At 38.7% G+C, this 18762-nt stretch overlaps 1 protein-coding gene and 3 long non-coding RNA genes across 5 annotated transcripts; 2 read left to right on the top strand and 2 right to left on the bottom strand.

Moving 5' to 3' along the window:
- Positions 1–624: 624 nt before the first annotated feature.
- On the bottom strand, positions 625–5697 carry LOC111258652 (acetylcholine receptor subunit beta-type acr-2). Of its 2 annotated transcripts, XM_022830100.1 has the most exons (8): positions 5418–5689; positions 4856–4968; positions 3838–4069; positions 3181–3375; positions 2706–2829; positions 2357–2488; positions 1775–1942; positions 625–1313 (listed from the first exon to the last, which is right to left on the bottom strand). In XM_022830100.1, the coding sequence occupies exons 1-8, from the start codon at positions 5546–5548 to the stop codon at positions 1083–1085; spliced, it is 1326 nt and encodes a 441-aa protein (XP_022685835.1). In that variant the 5' UTR covers positions 5549–5689; the 3' UTR covers positions 625–1082. The 2 variants fall into 2 exon arrangements, 1 of the variants encoding a protein (XP_022685835.1); XR_002679115.2 differs by lacking the exon at positions 625–1313 and having other exon boundaries at positions 1803–1942; positions 2765–2829; positions 5418–5697.
- Positions 5572–18696, top strand: LOC111258662 (uncharacterized). Its single transcript, XR_002679128.2, has 3 exons — positions 5572–5697; positions 16848–16981; positions 17361–18696. It is a non-coding gene; the product is annotated as an uncharacterized LOC111258662 (long non-coding RNA).
- Positions 11166–13252, top strand: LOC147754006 (uncharacterized). The gene is made up of 2 exons (XR_015310258.1): positions 11166–11632; positions 11847–13252. It is a non-coding gene; the product is annotated as an uncharacterized LOC147754006 (long non-coding RNA).
- On the bottom strand, positions 13787–15705 carry LOC111258669 (uncharacterized). Its single transcript, XR_002679132.2, has 3 exons — positions 15256–15705; positions 14804–15073; positions 13787–14166 (listed from the first exon to the last, which is right to left on the bottom strand). It is a non-coding gene; the product is annotated as an uncharacterized LOC111258669 (long non-coding RNA).
- Positions 18697–18762: the final 66 nt, after the last annotated feature.

The following is an 18762-nucleotide window of genomic DNA, read 5'->3' as shown; positions in this document are numbered from 1 at the left end:
CAATCCAATGCTAATTGTTATACTAGCTAATAGGACTGACATCACAGGCACCCTTGTACTTCACGAGAGTTGGATATCCTTATCTCAATAGAACTGTCTTAGAAAAAAAATCATTTTTTTTGGGGGGGGGGGGGGGGGGGGGCTATGAATTAATATATCTCATGCTACTTCATTGTTCGAAGAAAAAATAGAACATCAAACATGGCAGATTCTGGTTTCCTTTGACATTATTACGCCGCATTGTAGTGACAATGACGTTCGGCGGAATCATTCTGTTCTGAAGTGGGTAACTGGGCGGGCCGGATGATTTGCATCAATTCCACGAACATCCAACTTCGTAACGCATGCACAAATTGGTTAAAACGAACACAATAAATGGCCTGCTTTCTTACGGTTCACTAATGCGCTAGGTCTCAGTTTGGGATCTGCTTATCTACGTTGTCAGGGGGCTTTTCAAAAAGTAGGATTAACTGAGATTGGCCTGTTCCAGTCTCTCTTGTACTTATTCCTAATGCACTGAAACAAGGATGCAGCGAACAGATTAAATTTTTGCTATACAAAAAGTAATGGTTTTTAAGCTGAAATATGCAAAAATGTCTCACAAATCACTTAGGGGTACGCAAATAATATGGAATAAGCAAACACCCTCCTATCTTTATTATACATCATTTGCATATACACCCATACACTTTTTCATCCAATTAGGTCGCGAATCGGCTATTGTAGTAATACCGAAATCGTTGCTGCTTTCATCAAACAAGTAGATGCCTCCCGCAACCCGGTCGGGTTGAGGATTTAGGAGTCGATTAATTCGACGTCACATACACGTGCAAGATCGTACATGCACGAAACTTCGATATATAAACAATTTTCTCTTCTATCATTGGTCCCCCTTTTCAGCTGCGCGACCACCATCAATTTAAATCGTTCATTTTCATTAGCGATCTTTTTGTACTTTGGAAGGTTGGTTTTCACAAGAATATTCTAATTGCGATAATTGTATTCATTGCAGCTTTCCAAAGTCGGCTTTTATCACTGTTATTTTTTTGTTTGAGAATTAACCGATGCCCTACAATCGATTGCTAAAGAAATATAAATCCAAACCGGCATAGATTGAAAATAATGTCAAAGGTGAGGCACGTTCTCACCAATAGAAAGACTCTTCCTGCTAGACTTCCTGCTGGGTTTTTAACGTGTCCTTCTCTACGACCAACGTTGTTCTCGCAGTCTTTATCAAATCTCTCGAAAGTCCAGCCAAACATTATAGTTCGAACATATCTAGCATATCCGTATGCACCACTCCGCTCGTACATCTATACGGGACAGCAGGAACCGGAACAAAAAGTTCGAAATTACTGATTGACCGCCACTTTAGATCAAACCGACAGCCATGAAAAACTCGTACTTGTTTACTACCCTTTCAACATAACAAAAACAATTATACCATACCTTTGTCACAAACGAACTCATACTTCACGCTAATCTATTCTAATGTGATATTGCTCTTTGATAAGGACTAGCTTCAAACATTAATTATATATAAGTTGACAATGGAACAGGTACAGTTCACCTTCTTGACGGCTGTTAGGGCAACCGGTTCAAAAATGCAGCGATCTTACTTTCTGATAGTATCGTATAGGCATTTAAGGTAATTGTTGTTAGCATCTTTGATATGGCATCGATAACGTTTTCTTAATCAAGGACAAAAATTCAAAGGACACAATTTCTATTCAATACCTATAACGCAGGTTCGACAGCCTAAATAAGAACGCACCTGCTGGATACGCTGGTACAAGGCCGGCGTTTTGTCGCAGTTGTCGATATGTATTAGAAGGATGTAATTTGCAGCAAAGAAGGACTGGCTATAAACTAGGTGAGCGAGAAGTGTCAGGATAAATGGAGGTCTCGAGCAGTGAATCAGTAATGGCGAGTACATTTGAATCTAACGTTCAATCAGAAATAGAAAAGAAATCTAGCCCGTAGAATAGCTTATATATCTCCTTGCCGTATATATATATATATATATATATATGCCTATTACTGAAGTCTAGTGCATATGCAAAAGCGTATAGAAATAATAGATGTAAGCAATAGAACAAATCGCTGGTTTGACCGCCACGAGACGATATTTAACGTTATAGAAAATATCAACAACAACAGAAGTACACTTAATTGTGTAAAGAAAACGTACGGCAGGTCTACAGCTGAATGATCATAGCATCTTGAAATGGTATGACAGAAACAAAGGGAGATGCTGATCATGGTGCGAAGCTTGTCATTTTCATAATGGCCAAATGATCAGATTCATGAGCACTACCAGAAGATAAACTAGGATTATCAGAAATGCGATACATACCATAAGCATGCTTAAAATAATTAGTGCGAAGGTTGTTGTGAGACGGCGACTGTCATGGTCTTCATGAGGAGCTGCATCCAGCCACAAGTTGACTATGCAGAGCAACGCCATCAGTATGATCGGGAGGGTGATCTGATCGCATATTTGTAGAAAGAATCGTAATTCGTGCTAAATTTTGGTCTAGATTTTACTTCTGCAGATTAAGTACCCTACACAGACTTTTTACGCAAACGACGAACCTTAACCGTTTTATCTTGTATTTGAGTTACTTCATTATTCGATTAACTCTACTCAATACGTACTTCAATATTATGCGTGATTGGCGGCAATGGTGTTCATAAGCTCAAACCTGATAAAGCCACTGAGAGGCACTGCGACGGATGCCGACTACAATCCTATTCTGCTTACTTGTAGTTTCCGTCCGCATGTACTGAAGACGATAGCCTGAATTACCAAATAAATCACCCATTCGCCTGAAATGAGGCCACAATATGTATCAGTTCGGTAGTCTTTTTTCATTAATCGTGCACCCCATAATGACTTTCATTTTAAATCCGCAGTCTGGAAAAATAAATTAACAATTTTATATGTCTCGTCCAATTTACAGATTATTTAGCGATGCTGCAACGTAATTTCGCTAGCTATACGACTGATTTCCTTGTGATAAGCAGCAAAAGAAGAAGCAAACTGCTATGAACCTGTGTGTTTCACCGATCGTTTCTGAATTAGGGACCCAATTAAAGTGTAGTATTTAACTACTGGATGATGTGTACTACCCGATAGAGATAACAGAACCCATAGTAAAAGGCATGTTGTTAAATTACCTGAAATCGTGCTTAGAGTACGTGAAGTTGTGTATGTTAGCGTACTGCCCACTGTGTATTGTATCAATACTGGAAATGTCGCTAACGCACTTTAGCTGATCCGCAGGGAAAGAATCAAAGCCGTTGGCTTGCTCTTTGCACGACAACACAAGCCGGACCTGCGGACACCACTCTGTCAGGCCGTCCCAACGGATCCTAGATATATTGAATGGGGATGAAAAGTGTGGACGTAGCAAACGCGTTGTGGCGTGAAAATCAATAAAACTTTCAGTTAAAAACAGCGTTATATGATAATCACTGACCGGAGTTACTTATTGATTATCAAAATAGCTTCGGTTTATGCGCATCCGAAACAATTGAAAGATGCCAAGGCCGCGGCAAAACACTTGGCGCATTCAAAAATAGGTTTCAATGAAAGGTATTGAATAGAATAGTTGAGATCAAATTTTGTGCGGATCAAAAAGCAGATAACTCCGACTACGCGACAACTAATCCATGAGCTAGGAAGTCTTGACGTTTATTATTTAATAACAGTAGTAATGGTTCAGCAAATTAGTGTTACGTTATGCGATCAGCCGGGGGGGCTGCAGAAAGCGTTCGGCTTGATGAAAAACCATATTTTTCGTTTTCTGACCCAACAGAATTTAAATGACTTACATAACGAGCATTTTCCCGCGGCTAGGTTTCATATCATCAGCACCGAGGAAGAGGTGCGTTCCGGAGGTAAATTGGGGAGTCCATATGTGATTCTTCTTCCATGATATATAGGTGATATTGCCGAAATCCGAAGGCAGCCATGTAAAAGCACTGGAGTTCCAATAGAGGCAAAGCAAAAGGTCGATCCAGAGGTCTTGGTGTTCGTCCACAGTCAAACCGAAAATTTCGTTCGCTAGACAGATATTTATCAATGTTTAGAACAACTAACATGATAATTTAACATTGTTAAGGACCTGGCCAAGAAGAAACCACTTGTCCTTTAAGATTTGGGAGGAGGGGTGTTAAGGGGATGAGTGCTATAATATCTAATTGGTAACGCTTGGTTCTTCGATCCTACTAGACATGGCTATGCTAGACATGGGCCTTAACAGCTCAAAGCTAGGAGAAATCTTGACACAAAATCTGTTATTCAACTTGATTCTGATTGAAATAGCCTACTGTTAAGCTACCGTTAAGCAATTTTGCAGCTCTCCATTATATTGTGCAATGATGTTAGTGTTGGAACACTTCTATTTACTAAATGGCCTCATTATTATATATCACTTACCTATTTTGCTAGTTACGCAATAGTTATATATTAATTATCTAAAAAAATACATTTGGCTATTTCTATACGAATGCCATTATTATAATGAGATTATTATTATTAATTTATGCTCATTTCATAGTTGGGGTATGCTAAAAGCATCAATAAATGACATATATGTATGTATTTTGTACACTGATGCTGGTGATGTCTGCCTGTCCGACACTACGTTCAACTGTCATCTTCATTCGAAAATAGTTGTTTTTGACCGATTACCGGATCAATCTATATATAATATATGCGCCTATAACCTATACATCGGCCTGGCAGAGTTGGATGAGAAAAAAAACCTATATGATATCTACATACGGAAAACGTTATTATCTATTCACAGTATTTAATAAGAGAATATTTATAATAACATTGTCGTACGTTTAATCGTAATGTTGATTAGGAGATTCTTCAGATCACTGGCACTGTCCACGGGCGGCACGTGAACATCGAAGTCTCGAAAGTAGTCGAGCAACTTCACTTCCGAAGAATATCTAGGCCAAACACGCAAAATAGATATTAGCAGATACTAACATATCGTTAACTCAGTAATCTTCCTGTGGTGAACTTAGTCGAGTACCGCTAGATCGTATCATGTACAAATAGGGTATGAATTATATTTCAATACGAGCGTCTCGTCGTACCCAGAAATACTTTTCGAAATATGGTCGATTGATTCATTCGAGCTTTATGTCTAGCACCGCTCTGGTTAGGCATCGTTCCAGATGACTGGCTCGTTCCAACGCGACGTTTTCAACATTGACCTTTACGTGTCCTAGAGATGAGTATGCGAAATCGTTCTCCTACGCTATCATTTGACCGAGCAATCACCTTTATATACAGCTTCAAAACAAGTGTAGCACACAAAATTTTCGAAATCTATTACACAACTACTGATATTCGTATGGGTTCAACTCGCACGTTCATCCTCATTGTTACGTACTTGGCATCATTAGCAGCTCGTGCAAGTGGGATGATCTTGGTCATAGTCAGCAAAGGCACCATAAGCACAATGACTGTTGACAAAGAACGCAGCGAAGTTCGACGATAGCTAGACGCTGCTGGTGACGCCATTGAATTTCGAACGTTTTTAAGTTTACGAGATCAACCCTTACGCGTTACGGTGTTACGGAATTACAGTTCGAAGTTGCTCCTCCTTGTACAGTGCGATATCGAACCTAAAAAATCGTTCTCACTTTTGTGCTTTCGGAGCTCCCGGGAAGGTAAGTTGGATTCTCGCTTGCCTTTATCACATAATAATAACAGTAATATATATAGCCTATATTTGTGTTGCTAACGGATAGAGAGTCGCAACAGTCGCCGATTGGAAAGCTTAATAAGCAGTTTTTCCAATCTGTGTCATTGGCCAGTATTGGCGCTGTTCTGGTATTTGTCGAATACTCCCAGTGGGTTTCACTCTAGCTAATATTTGTGGGCGTTATCTTTCATTGAGAACTTTACTCGACAGTAAAACACAGCCTTACAATGTGGGATGCTCCTTATTCGTTTTGATATATTACTTCTCTAAGGAGGATGCTACATTGCCGTATCAAGTTTACGCGAAAAAGCGTACAGAATAAAGGCTTCTATAAATGCAAATGACAAAAAACGCAAATAGATATTCAACGATTGTCAAAAACCAGAGCATGGAAGCAAGTTGACATTGTGATGGATGAAGCTCCAACAGGCCTTAGAACGAACGAAGGGATCTGTTATATTTAGATTGGTAGATAAGAATAGCTTTAATTCATTCACACACGTTATTTACACGATACCAACCCTTATATAAATACATTACGTTTGCTGGACGTAACAGGTATGGCAGCGATAGATATACTCAATAAGTAGAACTGCACGTCACGATTTTATTGGCGGAAAGGTTCGACAACTCAGAGATACTTACATAGAATAAACTAATGAAAGTAAGACCTTATATAGGGCCTATATAGGGCAATGCAAGCTTAAACATTCAGCGGCAAATATTAGCACGTATTATTGAGTATTTGAGTTTTTGTCTTAACTGTTACGGAGAGTAGAAACTCTGATAGAATAGCTTCGATACAATCGATGAACCCAGTATAACGCCTTCGCACCTTATTTTTATCAGTCCTTTTCAATGGTTTTACAGGTTCTTTAATATATGGTACGTTCTATTTCGCTATTCTTACATACTAAAAATAACTATCGGGATATATATAAACCGTGTCGATCAATATTTTTTCACAGGAAGAAGTATCCGAAGCGGAACAAATCAAGTAAAATAAGGGCACTGAGTATCAGTCTTACAACTTTTTTTTTCTTTGAGGTTGAGGTCAAATGCATCATGCAGACCAAACTTCACAACTCTGTAGTTTGTCTGATGTTGTGGGACTCTTACCCGCTAAATCCTGGACCCTCGAAGACTTGGGCTTTGGTTCGGGATATAGTTTAATATTACTTCGAAACCATATGTTGCAGGGACAGGCGTTGGACGATTATCCCCTCTGTCATATTCCGGTCCATCCTCCGTTCGGGCTTCCCTCCTTCCCAAGTACACTAACTTCCGGGCGGGGTGTTGTGCTCTGCTCATAAAAGCCGACTGCTCGTCTCGAGCTTGTCCTTCCGTTAGTCTTTCGCAGCGCATTCTTTCGAGCTGTTCCTTTTTTCATAATGTCCTCAAAGGAGGCCGTAACCTTATTCCAATTTCCCCTGACCTTCTTCGTCATTCCATTTACACTAACATTCATTGATACCTCTCTGTGTGCCTGCTTATCCCTGACAGCTAGTTAGCGCCTGACAGTAAAGCACAGTGCGCCTTACTCTGTCTTTCGTGCCCAGTGCGCAAAATACGCAGGTGTCCGCTTGTGCTTTGCGCCAAACTGCCTTGCCATTTTATTGTCGACAGAGCGCTATAATTGAATTGGTCGTTATCCGGGTCGAGGTTCCGCCCAAAAATCATCATTGGTAGCTGTCTGCGAAGTTCAGCCAAGCATAGTGATTCGAACTCGTTCGACGTACTTTTGAACGGCGCTGCTTCGATGCATCTAAAGAACAAATAACGATTACAAATAGAAGTAAACATGAATAGCTAAAGAGATTAGCAGTGTTTGCTGTCACTGCATAATCTATGCAATGGTATGAAAGCCACACTTTTCAACCAAAACGCACACCGACTGGGTTATTATACCCAACGGATATGGCCCATACAGAACTATTGCGATAAAAACCAATCTGTAAGATCTTATCAAATTTCGTTAGGTATCACCTGAATGCATGTTTCAAGTTGTAGGTCCTGTACTACCTTAAGACAGCTGGCTTCTTCGAACAGAAAATAAAGTTTGTCTGCACCCAGATAATTTTTGTCTCCCTTGTTTATTATTATTACTATTAGGACTTATTATACACCTTATATATTCTGTTACTGGAATTGTTAAATCAAGTTTCGAAATAGCTTTCTTTTAGACCGACTCGTTCAATTTGTAGGTAGAGTTTAAGAATTCGTTCACAGGAACGAGGAAGACAAATAAGACCATGAACACAAGCTGACGAGAAACCAGATCGCTAAACAGCATAAAAATCAGTGGAGGTTTAAGGCAGTGCGCTAAGGGTGGTGCGTACGTCTGGATCTGAGACGGCCACGAATTTCGACCGTGAATGATGTGTTAGAGCTTATCCTGTCCAATACATTGATTGTAGACATTAATATTGAACTGAAAATAGCTGATCATTGAAAAAACAATATATACCACAACTCCGTTGATACGACTCTGTCGCAGAGCGCTTGTCTTAAGCATATATTAACCTAACAGTACAAACAGACTCCTTACTATTCACTGTAACAGGTTTTTAGAGTTAAACCCGTTATTTTTTGTTTTTTTTTTAGAAGCCGTAGAGTTTGCAGGCTATATTTCGCTTACATTTACTTAATAGATTTTTCGATACTTTGTCAAAACTGGTTGAAACTGTAGCTTTGACATGTCGATACCCTTGACGATTTGCGAATTGGTAAGCTATACAGAGTTGCGGAAGGCTAACGATAATCATAAGATTCCCACGATCGTGTATTAACCTGAACGGTGACAACGGTGATCAAAACAAAAGTGGATACGAGGCGCCGCTCCGAAATTAAACCCGACTTAGGAACGGCATCCAATCACAGATTCAGCAAACACCAGCAGCTCAGCAATTCAGAAAAAAGAGCCAGGGTCAACTGAAGTACACGCACAAATTATGAGTTAAATGCTGACAAAAATGTATCATAAACTTAAGTAACTTGAATGTGGCTCAGTGAAGATATAAACCACTTATCAATATACATAAGTTGATAACGCTTGATGTTCTACATCTCTTCCAATGATGACCTCCCATGTATCTTGGGCATGACGAAACAGATATATAGATACTTTGACGCAACATACAACGTCTGTGAATCAGTTTATCTGTACACATATGAGACAACTGAGCACAGCATTCCTACATGTTATCCTAGGAGCTGGGGTAAGCGACTCCGAAAAAAACACATCACATTAGTATACATTATATACTGGAACATCTAATCCTGAGTGCAATGTTTCATAGAAAATAAATGAAATTTTATAAGCTTTGACAAAGCCATTGGCGTGCACTCCGGCGGATGCCCACTAAATTTTTCACATTAGCTTCGTCAATGACTTTCATAAACTCGAGATAATCAACGAAAAGATCGCCACCCCGTCTATATATAAATATAATTTTTTTTGTATTGCATCTTTTTTCTACGCGTATTTTTGCATAATACACTAAGGCTAGATAGATAGCGATTGACACCTGCTTAGGTACGTAATATTTGGTAACAGAGCTGTCTGTTTAGTAGGCCGATTGGGCGCTTTTTTTTACCCTTAAACATCAAGATTTGTGATATAACACAAAATATATATAAAACAGAGCGTTTAGGAAAAGTAACAGCGCCAAACTGATTAAGAATTAAGGACATCTAATTACAGAGAAAATTCCGTACTTTTCTGTAATGTTTCTAACTAATGTTTAAAGACCAACTTATTAATTCAATTTATCTTTAAACAGTTGACTAATATTATTTAGAAACGAACGTTTTTTATAAGAAAATTCACAAGTATCATTTTCGGCAGAATTATCCTATAAAAAAAGTTCACCTTTAGATCTCGACAGAATTCCGAATACAGTCGATATTCCAGCTTGCGTATCAAAGGACATAGCTATCTAATAGCAATCGTTAACTATGATACGAGGCATCAGTGACGAAAGCGGAGTGTGTTTTTGCAATATACGTGCTATTATTTGTATACATTTAATGAAGCTCTGGCGCAAAATCGTTCAGCAGAAACCAACGTCAGCACATGTTTCTACACGCTAACAGGATAACTAATCAAGCTAGATTTCTCCAAGTAGGAATAGATGAGATGTTTCGCCTACAAATATTACTGCCTTTTGAGAAAGTTCCACTACGAAACTTATATAAAGATAACTGGTATCTCTTTTCATCGATGGCCAACCTGTGTTCTAGTTAGACACCGGCGCAAAAATGATCACACTTCACAACTAAGGATTGATCTAATATAAAATTATCGGTTAATGAGAAACATAAGCATCGAGATTAAACATTTCTATCATTCTACGTATCGCTATCATTTCACTTCAGTCGGTCAACTGAAAAGAGATACTGACAATAAAAGCAGATCTTATTGAGGTACATAGTCATTCGATCATATATTATGTTACATAATGTCCCTGCTATTTCAGTTTTCGGTAAGAATATATTGAAACAAATTGGACTTCGCTAGTTTAACTTTCGGTCCCATTTTTAGGCATGTTTGAAATTGAAAGTTTACTACAATTCGAATAAATACAGATTACATGAAGTCTCTTTTCGAAAACGTACCTGCTCTTATGGACACAGGTGGTATTTCGAAATTCCGACCTGGAGCGCTGATGTTTGTTTCGCAATCGAATTCATTTGCTGGAATAACCAGTTTTCCGAGACAGGCATTGCAGCCTGGGGGCACCACTGTACACCAAATGATATTATCACCAGTCTGTATCTTTTTTTAGCATAAAGATAGCAAAATTCGACACAGACTTAAAATAATAACTGAACGCAGGTTAATCTCAAGGTAAGAGTTTGTATATAACAGGTCATCATAGGCGATTAACTAAATAAATGCTCGCTTTTCACCTAGTGAAGTGGTGTACGGACGGTGGATTTATCAGATGAGAAGTGTGATCAGATAAAGGAACAAATATAATAGATAAGCCTTTGCCGTAGGTGCGTGTTTTTTTTTCTGAACTGTACGCGCACGTCCGATTGCACTTACGTAAGGGGAGGCGTTCTAATGATTGGGCATTGGTTCATTTCGAGTTTGTGGTGAGAATTGCTGTCAAGACCGATGTTTTCATCATCTAATAGTGGGATAGATCATTGAAGTCGATGGGATTCCATGTAAGAGCATTTGAGTTCCACCCAAAGTATTCCATCGTCATCCATACCTAACCCGAAAATTTTGTTCGGTGGATCTGTAAATAACGCTAATAACTACATTCACCCTTTACTGTCTCATATTAATGGACCTCTTGTTCCGCAAAGTTCATAGAGGTTTTTATCTACTAAGTTTTCATCGAGCGATTTGGTGCACCAGTATATCGATCATGGATGACGCTCAACACCCATATAATCGTATCAAAAAAGCCCCAATATTTAGCTCTCCTAAAAACATTTCTTCCCCATACTTATTTATTAGGGTTTTTAATCTTACAAATAATTCAAAATGATACAAAACTATGCCGTAGCATCGTAGCCCTAATCATCCCAGCAAGCCTCTGTAGCTGTCGGTTGCGTAAAACTGTTTGCTATAGGCTTTCAAAACTGTAGACCTTTAATGAACAGTGAAAAAATCAAGTATATTTTAAGTTATATAAAGCCACGGAACAGTAGTAGTACGAACGATCAACGTTGACGGTATAACGAGACTTTTCAGACCAGCGGCCCTGTGGACGGATCGCACGAAATTATCAAACGCATACAAATCCGAAGTTGGATACGACTCAGGCGAAGATCTGAATCAGTTAACGAAGCAAAGCTGCAATCGCTTTGCTGCAAGGTCGACCAAGGAGACCACATAAATCGTTCTGAAACGGAACATCCTACTGGCAGAACTCGTTGTGATGGTAGTAATTTGTTCGATATCGCACCCGTTTTACCATACTTATCATGAGATCATATAAAGAGTGTAAGAAATTCCCATAATATTACAACACGAAACCAAATGAATCAGTTGTCGATATTTTTCCTTAGTAACAAGAAATAGCAGGCCGAACAAAAACTTTGCTTGACATTGTTCTTTTCGGACTAAATAAAATTACGGCATCTATATTTATCCAGAATACGAACCTACGGCATATGTTTGCCTACAGTCAGCAAACTGAGTAACGAGATGATGGCCACAGGACTCAGACGCCCGACACAAGAGCCACGAAGACCGAAACGCGTTGCCTGCGATATTGTTACTTAAGTTCAAACGCGTTCTATAGAACCGAGGCTAAATTTAGCTAATAGAAAAACAGTGGCTCCGACACGATAAATCGTATTATTATTAATTAATTATTGTAAAATAATGAACTAGTCAAATTCCAGTTCGATCTCTAATACATTGAAGTCGCGAACAGAACTAAGGTTCAAACTCGCCTAAAAAGGACGCATCTGCTTCGACCATCTGTGGTTGTCTCTACCAACCGTCGAATGCTTCCCGTAATAAGCCTTAATAATATCCGTAGGCGTTGTCAATTGAAATGCTAGTGTGTTAGGCTATGGAACGCCGCTGCTTTCAGCCGAAAGCTGGCGCTGCTCGTGTGTTTGTGGCGTAATGGCCAACGGGGCTATTGGTGTCTTGTTAAGTGGCTTTATTTATCTACAAAGCTATGCCAGAACAGTTTCCCCGTGCATTGCCGGAAGTAATATAATCAAGTAACGTCTTCTTAGTTATTTCAATGTGTCAACTATTGACGAGCGGGCTGAACCAATCAGGTTTAGGATCCTAGTTAAGATAAATTTAAAATATTAGGCTGCCTTCTTAGCTTCCCTTTGTAGTTCGGTAAACAGGGCCTCCGACATTGCCTTGGTTATTTGCAATTAGTTCTTAGAAAATAGAGAGAACGCTTACGATACTCGTAACGCCTCTCAAATCACTTGACATTATTACTATCACAGCAACCGAATCTATCGGGTGGGATTAGACAAATCCAATAGGGCCGTCACTGTCAAAATTACCACTATTGAGCCATCCTTAAATCACATTACGGGAACAACAGCACGCTTCTAAGACCAATCATTCGAAAGTCCGTCGGCAACAACCGAGCAAACAAAGCGTGTTTAACATGAATCTGTCTTATTGCTAACCTCGCTAATGACACGGACAGCCCAATGGTGCTGATGTCATTTAAATACTTTTTGGCTAGTTATTTCTAAAGCAAATAACAATAAACGATGTTTGTTCTTTACGTACGATACACGAACCGTTTATAGCAGGTGCACGCACAACATACACGCAAATATAATCGTCATTGTTAGGTTTCCGTACATTTCACAGAAGTGAATTCTGTGAAAGAAGAAGAAGAAGAAGAAAAAAAAACAGAAATGTTTCAACATCTGGACATGAAAATGATGAGATTTTCATTGTTAGTCTTTCTTGTTTCTGTATAGCTTGACCTATATATTTTGTCAATAATAGTCAATAAAATATCACTACTATGTAATTTCTGTGAACACTAAGTTGTAGCATGCTACTGCAATGCCTGTGTAGTTTTACTGAACTAGCTGCAGTTATCTTCATTTAATACGGTAAAATAGTGCCAGGTATTTGCTTAATGCCAGCCTGAGCATCCCTGCCCAGTGGACGGGTTTGTTAGCAAACGCTCATGATATGATAACTACGTGAAGGTGGTTCAAACCAAAAACCGTTTGGTGTTTATTTGAAAAAATAAGTTGTTAAGAAACGCCAACCGTTATGTAGTTCGCACAACTTTGATAACCCACAAACGCCGTAAGGCCGAGTTAACAACACGTCTAGACGCACTGAAAAGGTCTTGAAAATATCCTATAATGCATCGAATACTACGAGGTAGGTGTCTGACATAAATATGAAGTAGTCGTCAGATTCTGATTAATGTTATTATTATTATACTTGGCACATAAAATACGAGCTATGTAGTTCAGACGCGTCTATTGCATGACTACACTCCAGTACCACCGATGTCTTAAAGTAGATTTGGTCAAAGCAATTCCAATACGCTAAACCTTAGCAGGGCAAAAACACATTTTAGAGATACGCATAGATTAGATGTATGTATTTTATTTGTTGGTTATTGATCTTAAACATAGCTCCTGTTTCATGCTTTTGATGCAGATACGCTTGTTAGTTTAAGTTTGACAGATGCTTTTAACATGAAAGTTTCATTTCATGCGCATGTGTGTTTCTTGAACAAACACTTTTCCAGCACCAGCATACATTTCCAAAAACGGTATGATAATCAATTACGGCACGAGTCAGCCTCTTAGTAAATTGAATTAGCGATGATTTCGTAGATGACTATTGTTCAGAAGGTCCCTTGAGGGTCACGTACTTTCGTTGTGTGAACTGTGAAATCTCTTCCCATTGACTTTATCGATCTCCAAACTTCCACAATATTAACCGAGAGAAGTCAACCTGCAGCGGTTCGTGAAAACACTCATATTTCATGCTCTATAATGCATTATTAATTTTATATTTGTCGAGTTGACCGTTTAAGCTTAATTCAGTTTGTCAAAAAGGGATGCGAACAAAATCTATATCTTCCTATAAAAACAACTCAAACAACACAGTAACAGTAATTATCGCTCTCGTTAGAAGTAACACGATTTGTGCCAAACTTCTTTAGCAGTTGGCCCTGTATTATACTTGAAGAAGCTCATATCTTTGCCGGGTCTGCTTTCGAAATTATTCTCAATGAGTAGTTTTTTACGGAGTTCAAGCAAGTAGGGTAATGCGAACTCGCAAGACGAATGTTTAAGTTACGCGGCATAGGCATATCCAACCAGCAAACAGAAATTATAAGAATAAGCAAACACTATTTTATTTCATATAGGTTGAAAAGGAGCTAGCATTTTCTTTTGTTCTACAAAGCAAAATTTCTATGGCGTCGCCGCAGGCTTGCGTGATACAGTGGAAGACAAGAGAAAATAACTGCTCGTATATTAAATTTGATTTAATTAGTTTGGCTAAGTGTAATGTTCTTTTTTCCTATTTGCTTGGTATTTCTTAGTCGTCAATCTAAAACAGTCTTCTGGGGTCTTTGATACATTACCTATAGTGGTAATGTAGATTACAGCAGTGATTTATCCTCTAGCGAAACTATATGGCACAGTTATGATGATAGTTCTTTGAACTGAGCGAGGACAATGTCCAGCGACAGGTTCACAATGCAGGGAATCGAAATGGAGACAATCTGACGCAGTGACTCAGATTGGATATGAACAATTTTTAGCGGCCTTAAACAGATAGACAAACTTAGAAGATGTGCCTCCCCCTCCGAAATGAGAACGCAGATAAAGTTCGACGGCGTGCTTGTTCGTACCTGAATATACAGGGCGGAATAAGCGTTTTTCAGCAGTATGAAAATATATGTACATACGTGTGGGCTAGTCGAAAAAGTAAGTATTAACGGTGATTTTAAAATCTCACATCTTGGATAATTTAAGTCGCAATGGCATCATTTGGAAACTGAAATTTAACAGTGCAGTAGATGGTATAACTTACTTCGTTGAAACACGAATGAGATTCGTGTAACGATTCACTATATTTTACAGTGTTATTACGATAGGGGCACACAAGCTCATATAAAGATGTATTCTTTTTATGGTCCAGATGCGTTACTAGAAGAAACGGTCCGAAAAGAGGCTCTGACGCTTTCGCTGTCGAAACTCCGACGTGCGTTAAATGTTGTTCTTGCAGTGGTTAGGTAATGACGAAGACGTCGGTAAAGATATTGCGAAAGTTGACAAGTAACAAGTAGCCATGGTATTGCCAAGGAACTAAACATCTACTGTTCAGCTGTGTTGAACTATTCGAAGGAAGGCTCCAAAAAAAAGGTTGGACGTTTAGCTGCCACACAAAATAATTCCATCTGCGAAACTTGACGGAACTGCAACAGAGTCGAGCCGTTCCTAAAGCGATTGATTATGGGTGATAAAAAATCGATCATATAGGGTAAATACAAATTAATAATATATCACGAGTGCTCTAGAATCCGTGGAAAAGCCCAAAGTGATGCTATCTGTTAAGTGACAGTTGCGCGTTATTACTGACATCACTTCAAAGGACATTTTGAAAACAACGATTTAAACAGCATTTCGTTATTGTGAATCTAGTGGAGACATTGAAGAGTACAGCAGCGAGCATTCACAGTGATACTGTATTGTTTTTGTCTTTACATGTTTTATAAAGCTGTTATTAAAGCTTAAATTACCCAAAAAAAACTATTTTCTTTCCAGTTATTTCTTGTTATTTGTTACAATATTGGAATGTGGCAAATAAATCTTTTCGTATGGATACTATATTGTTAAGACGCATTTTCCTAATTGGTACCACATCATTTGCCAATAGGAGCCCAAAAGGCAAAATCTCCTATTTGGCCCATTTTTTGCCAGTTTACTAAATTTAGCTACATTCTACAAAATGAGCGACTGAATTGAACTCACTTTACCATTTCACAATGGATGACAAAAGGGACGAATTAAATATTTCGATCCCCTAAAATTCTAACTAAGCCTAATAATATGGCCAGCGCAAGGTGAACTCTTCGACCATCATTTATTGAATCCAGATTCATTAGTCTTAGTTCGCCGCCGAAATCCTCCGCTACAAAAACGTTAGAATTCACAAGGGCATCCGTCAATGGCTGGCCAGACTCCGGTCCGAAGAGCCGCATCAGATTTTCATGATACGCACGACAAAATTCGTTCAGCTTTCTATGCGATCGTTGAGGTGAACTCGGAAACAATGCTGTTCATTGCAGTCATCAACAGTACGAGCAATTTACACTAGAGTGCAACGACTTTCTGAATTTCATTCAAGGGGGCCGCTGAAGAGGATTATATATACATGAGTGAAAACTGGTGTATATGTACATGATCTCTGACGTTGGCGGAATAATAGATGAAAGTAGCAAACGCCTAATTCTCGAGATACCAATTGGTAAAATTCGGACAAAGCAAGCATTCGTAACTTGTCGATCAATGCAAGACTGTATACGTACCTCAACCTAACGATGTATTTTGTGCACTAATGCCAAGTAGTCTATACGATCTTGTAGAATAATTAAAAAAAAAGTGTTTTTTTTTTTTTATCAGACAACAAATGATCACGATGATGTTGGTTAGATACATTGGGCTTGCAACGGCACGTTACGATGCAAAGCGTCTCCTTGACACGTGGACTTTATATACAGGCCCAACGCATGCTACACAAAAGCGTTTTTCCCTGAGTAAGTATCATCATAGCTGCACTCGTCTCATCTTAAATAAATTAAAAAGAATATATAATTTTTATTAAGAGCCCGCGAAATGGTAAAAATCATCGCGCATATTTTGACACAGCCAAATAAGCAGCCCCCGCGGTTCCTGCAGAACGTTACGATGTACATCATCAATTCAAGCCGAAGTTATTTAAAATTAGAACCGATTCTGAAATTTCCGCCACAAATATATAATCTATTTTAAAGCCACAGGGTCCAACGCAATAACTGGCATGGACAAGAAATCAACAAGGTCAAAAATCTCTTTCAGTGGTAAAAAAACTAGATATACACCATAGTTTTCTTTTACATATATACTCGATTACAAATATACGTTTACGGTTTTCAGGTAAACGCTTATATACGAGTGTAAAAGAAACGTGTAACAAATAGTTCATTAGCAGATTTGAATATCTTCGAAGTCATCGGTCTTCGGGAAGGAACTTTTTATACGTGCAATTACTTGAAAAACGCGAGTCTGTTCCCGCGTCCTGTAGTACATGAAGCGATCTAAATATGTAAATAAAAAATTCACTAAATCGGTATAGATACAGCAAGGTCGGATCATTTGGGGGTCTGGCTCCAAACCTGGGCGTAGACACACGTTTTTCCACAGCCGCTTTGTGAAATGCCTGACGGCGGTACTGGACGTAAAATTCAGCACACTTCGATCGTTTGTACGGAGAAAATTTACACACATCACGCTAAGTCGGTAGATAATTTTACACAGTTTTCAAATTGACACCGCAAAAACTTACTAGCAATTGCCACCGCTTTGCATCGGTAACCAACGATCGTCGAGACAATCCAACAACTGCAATGGGACAATGTAATATTTGGGCAAATCGACCCATTCTATTAATCACTCACTTAGCCCATAGCAGACCGATGTGGCAGTTGAAGGTAAGTACAGCAACGCATTTCAGCCCATAAAAACTCTTAATGTAATAATTTTTGTTTTACACTTAGTCTTGACCTTGGCAACGAGGCTGCTAGGATCGACGATGCTTCGAAGTACGATATTAATTTTGTCTCTGCGGCATGCGCGGATGATAGAAAATCAGGACAAAAATTAGAAATCTAAAGGCAATTTTTAGAGTTGTTATTATTAGATTTTTATTATTTTACTAGATTTGTCGCGGCAATATGTCTGATAAATCAAAAAACAGAGCGAGGAGAATAAGGAAAAAGGTCTTTCTATTTGAAGAAAAAGGATAGAAATGATGTCTACGTGGTCATACGCATGGCTAAACGTTGCTTGCGCGAACGAGTTCTTGAACAGTTAGAATCATCACGACCATTTACCACCCATCCTAAGCCCATGACAACACCGTTGTGCAAGCGGCTTTCTAAGATTGCTGTTAAAATAGTCAATAGCAATAAAGACACTTGTGTCAACTTGGTAGGGCGGGAGAGTAGCGGTCTTGTTTAACTGAATTTACAAAAGCCTTTAGTAAAATTAGAACCCTTGTCTTATGTAACTTCAGCGGATCTACACGCTGCCTACGTGAGTGCGAGTACTCCTGATGGTGGCTTTCGGTGTTGCTTGTGGGCGTCGATGTATTTGCTAGCGTTCGCTCATAGAGAACTGTGTTCAATATTAACTATATTCTCCATAGAGTTTCATTGCAGTGAAACAATTAGTTCCCTTGTAAATGTTACAAATATATTTTCTACTTTCTTTATTAAGTATTTTTATTTATTAGAGTATTTTTATTCTATAGAAATCGTAATTATTCGTGTTGAATAGT

The sequence above is a fragment of the Varroa jacobsoni genome, unplaced genomic scaffold (genome assembly GCF_002532875.2).
Source record: "Varroa jacobsoni isolate VJ856 unplaced genomic scaffold, vjacob_1.0 scaffold_23, whole genome shotgun sequence".
NCBI classification, from domain to species: domain Eukaryota; kingdom Metazoa; phylum Arthropoda; class Arachnida; order Mesostigmata; family Varroidae; genus Varroa; species Varroa jacobsoni.
This window is presented reverse-complemented; position numbering and strand designations above follow the sequence as displayed.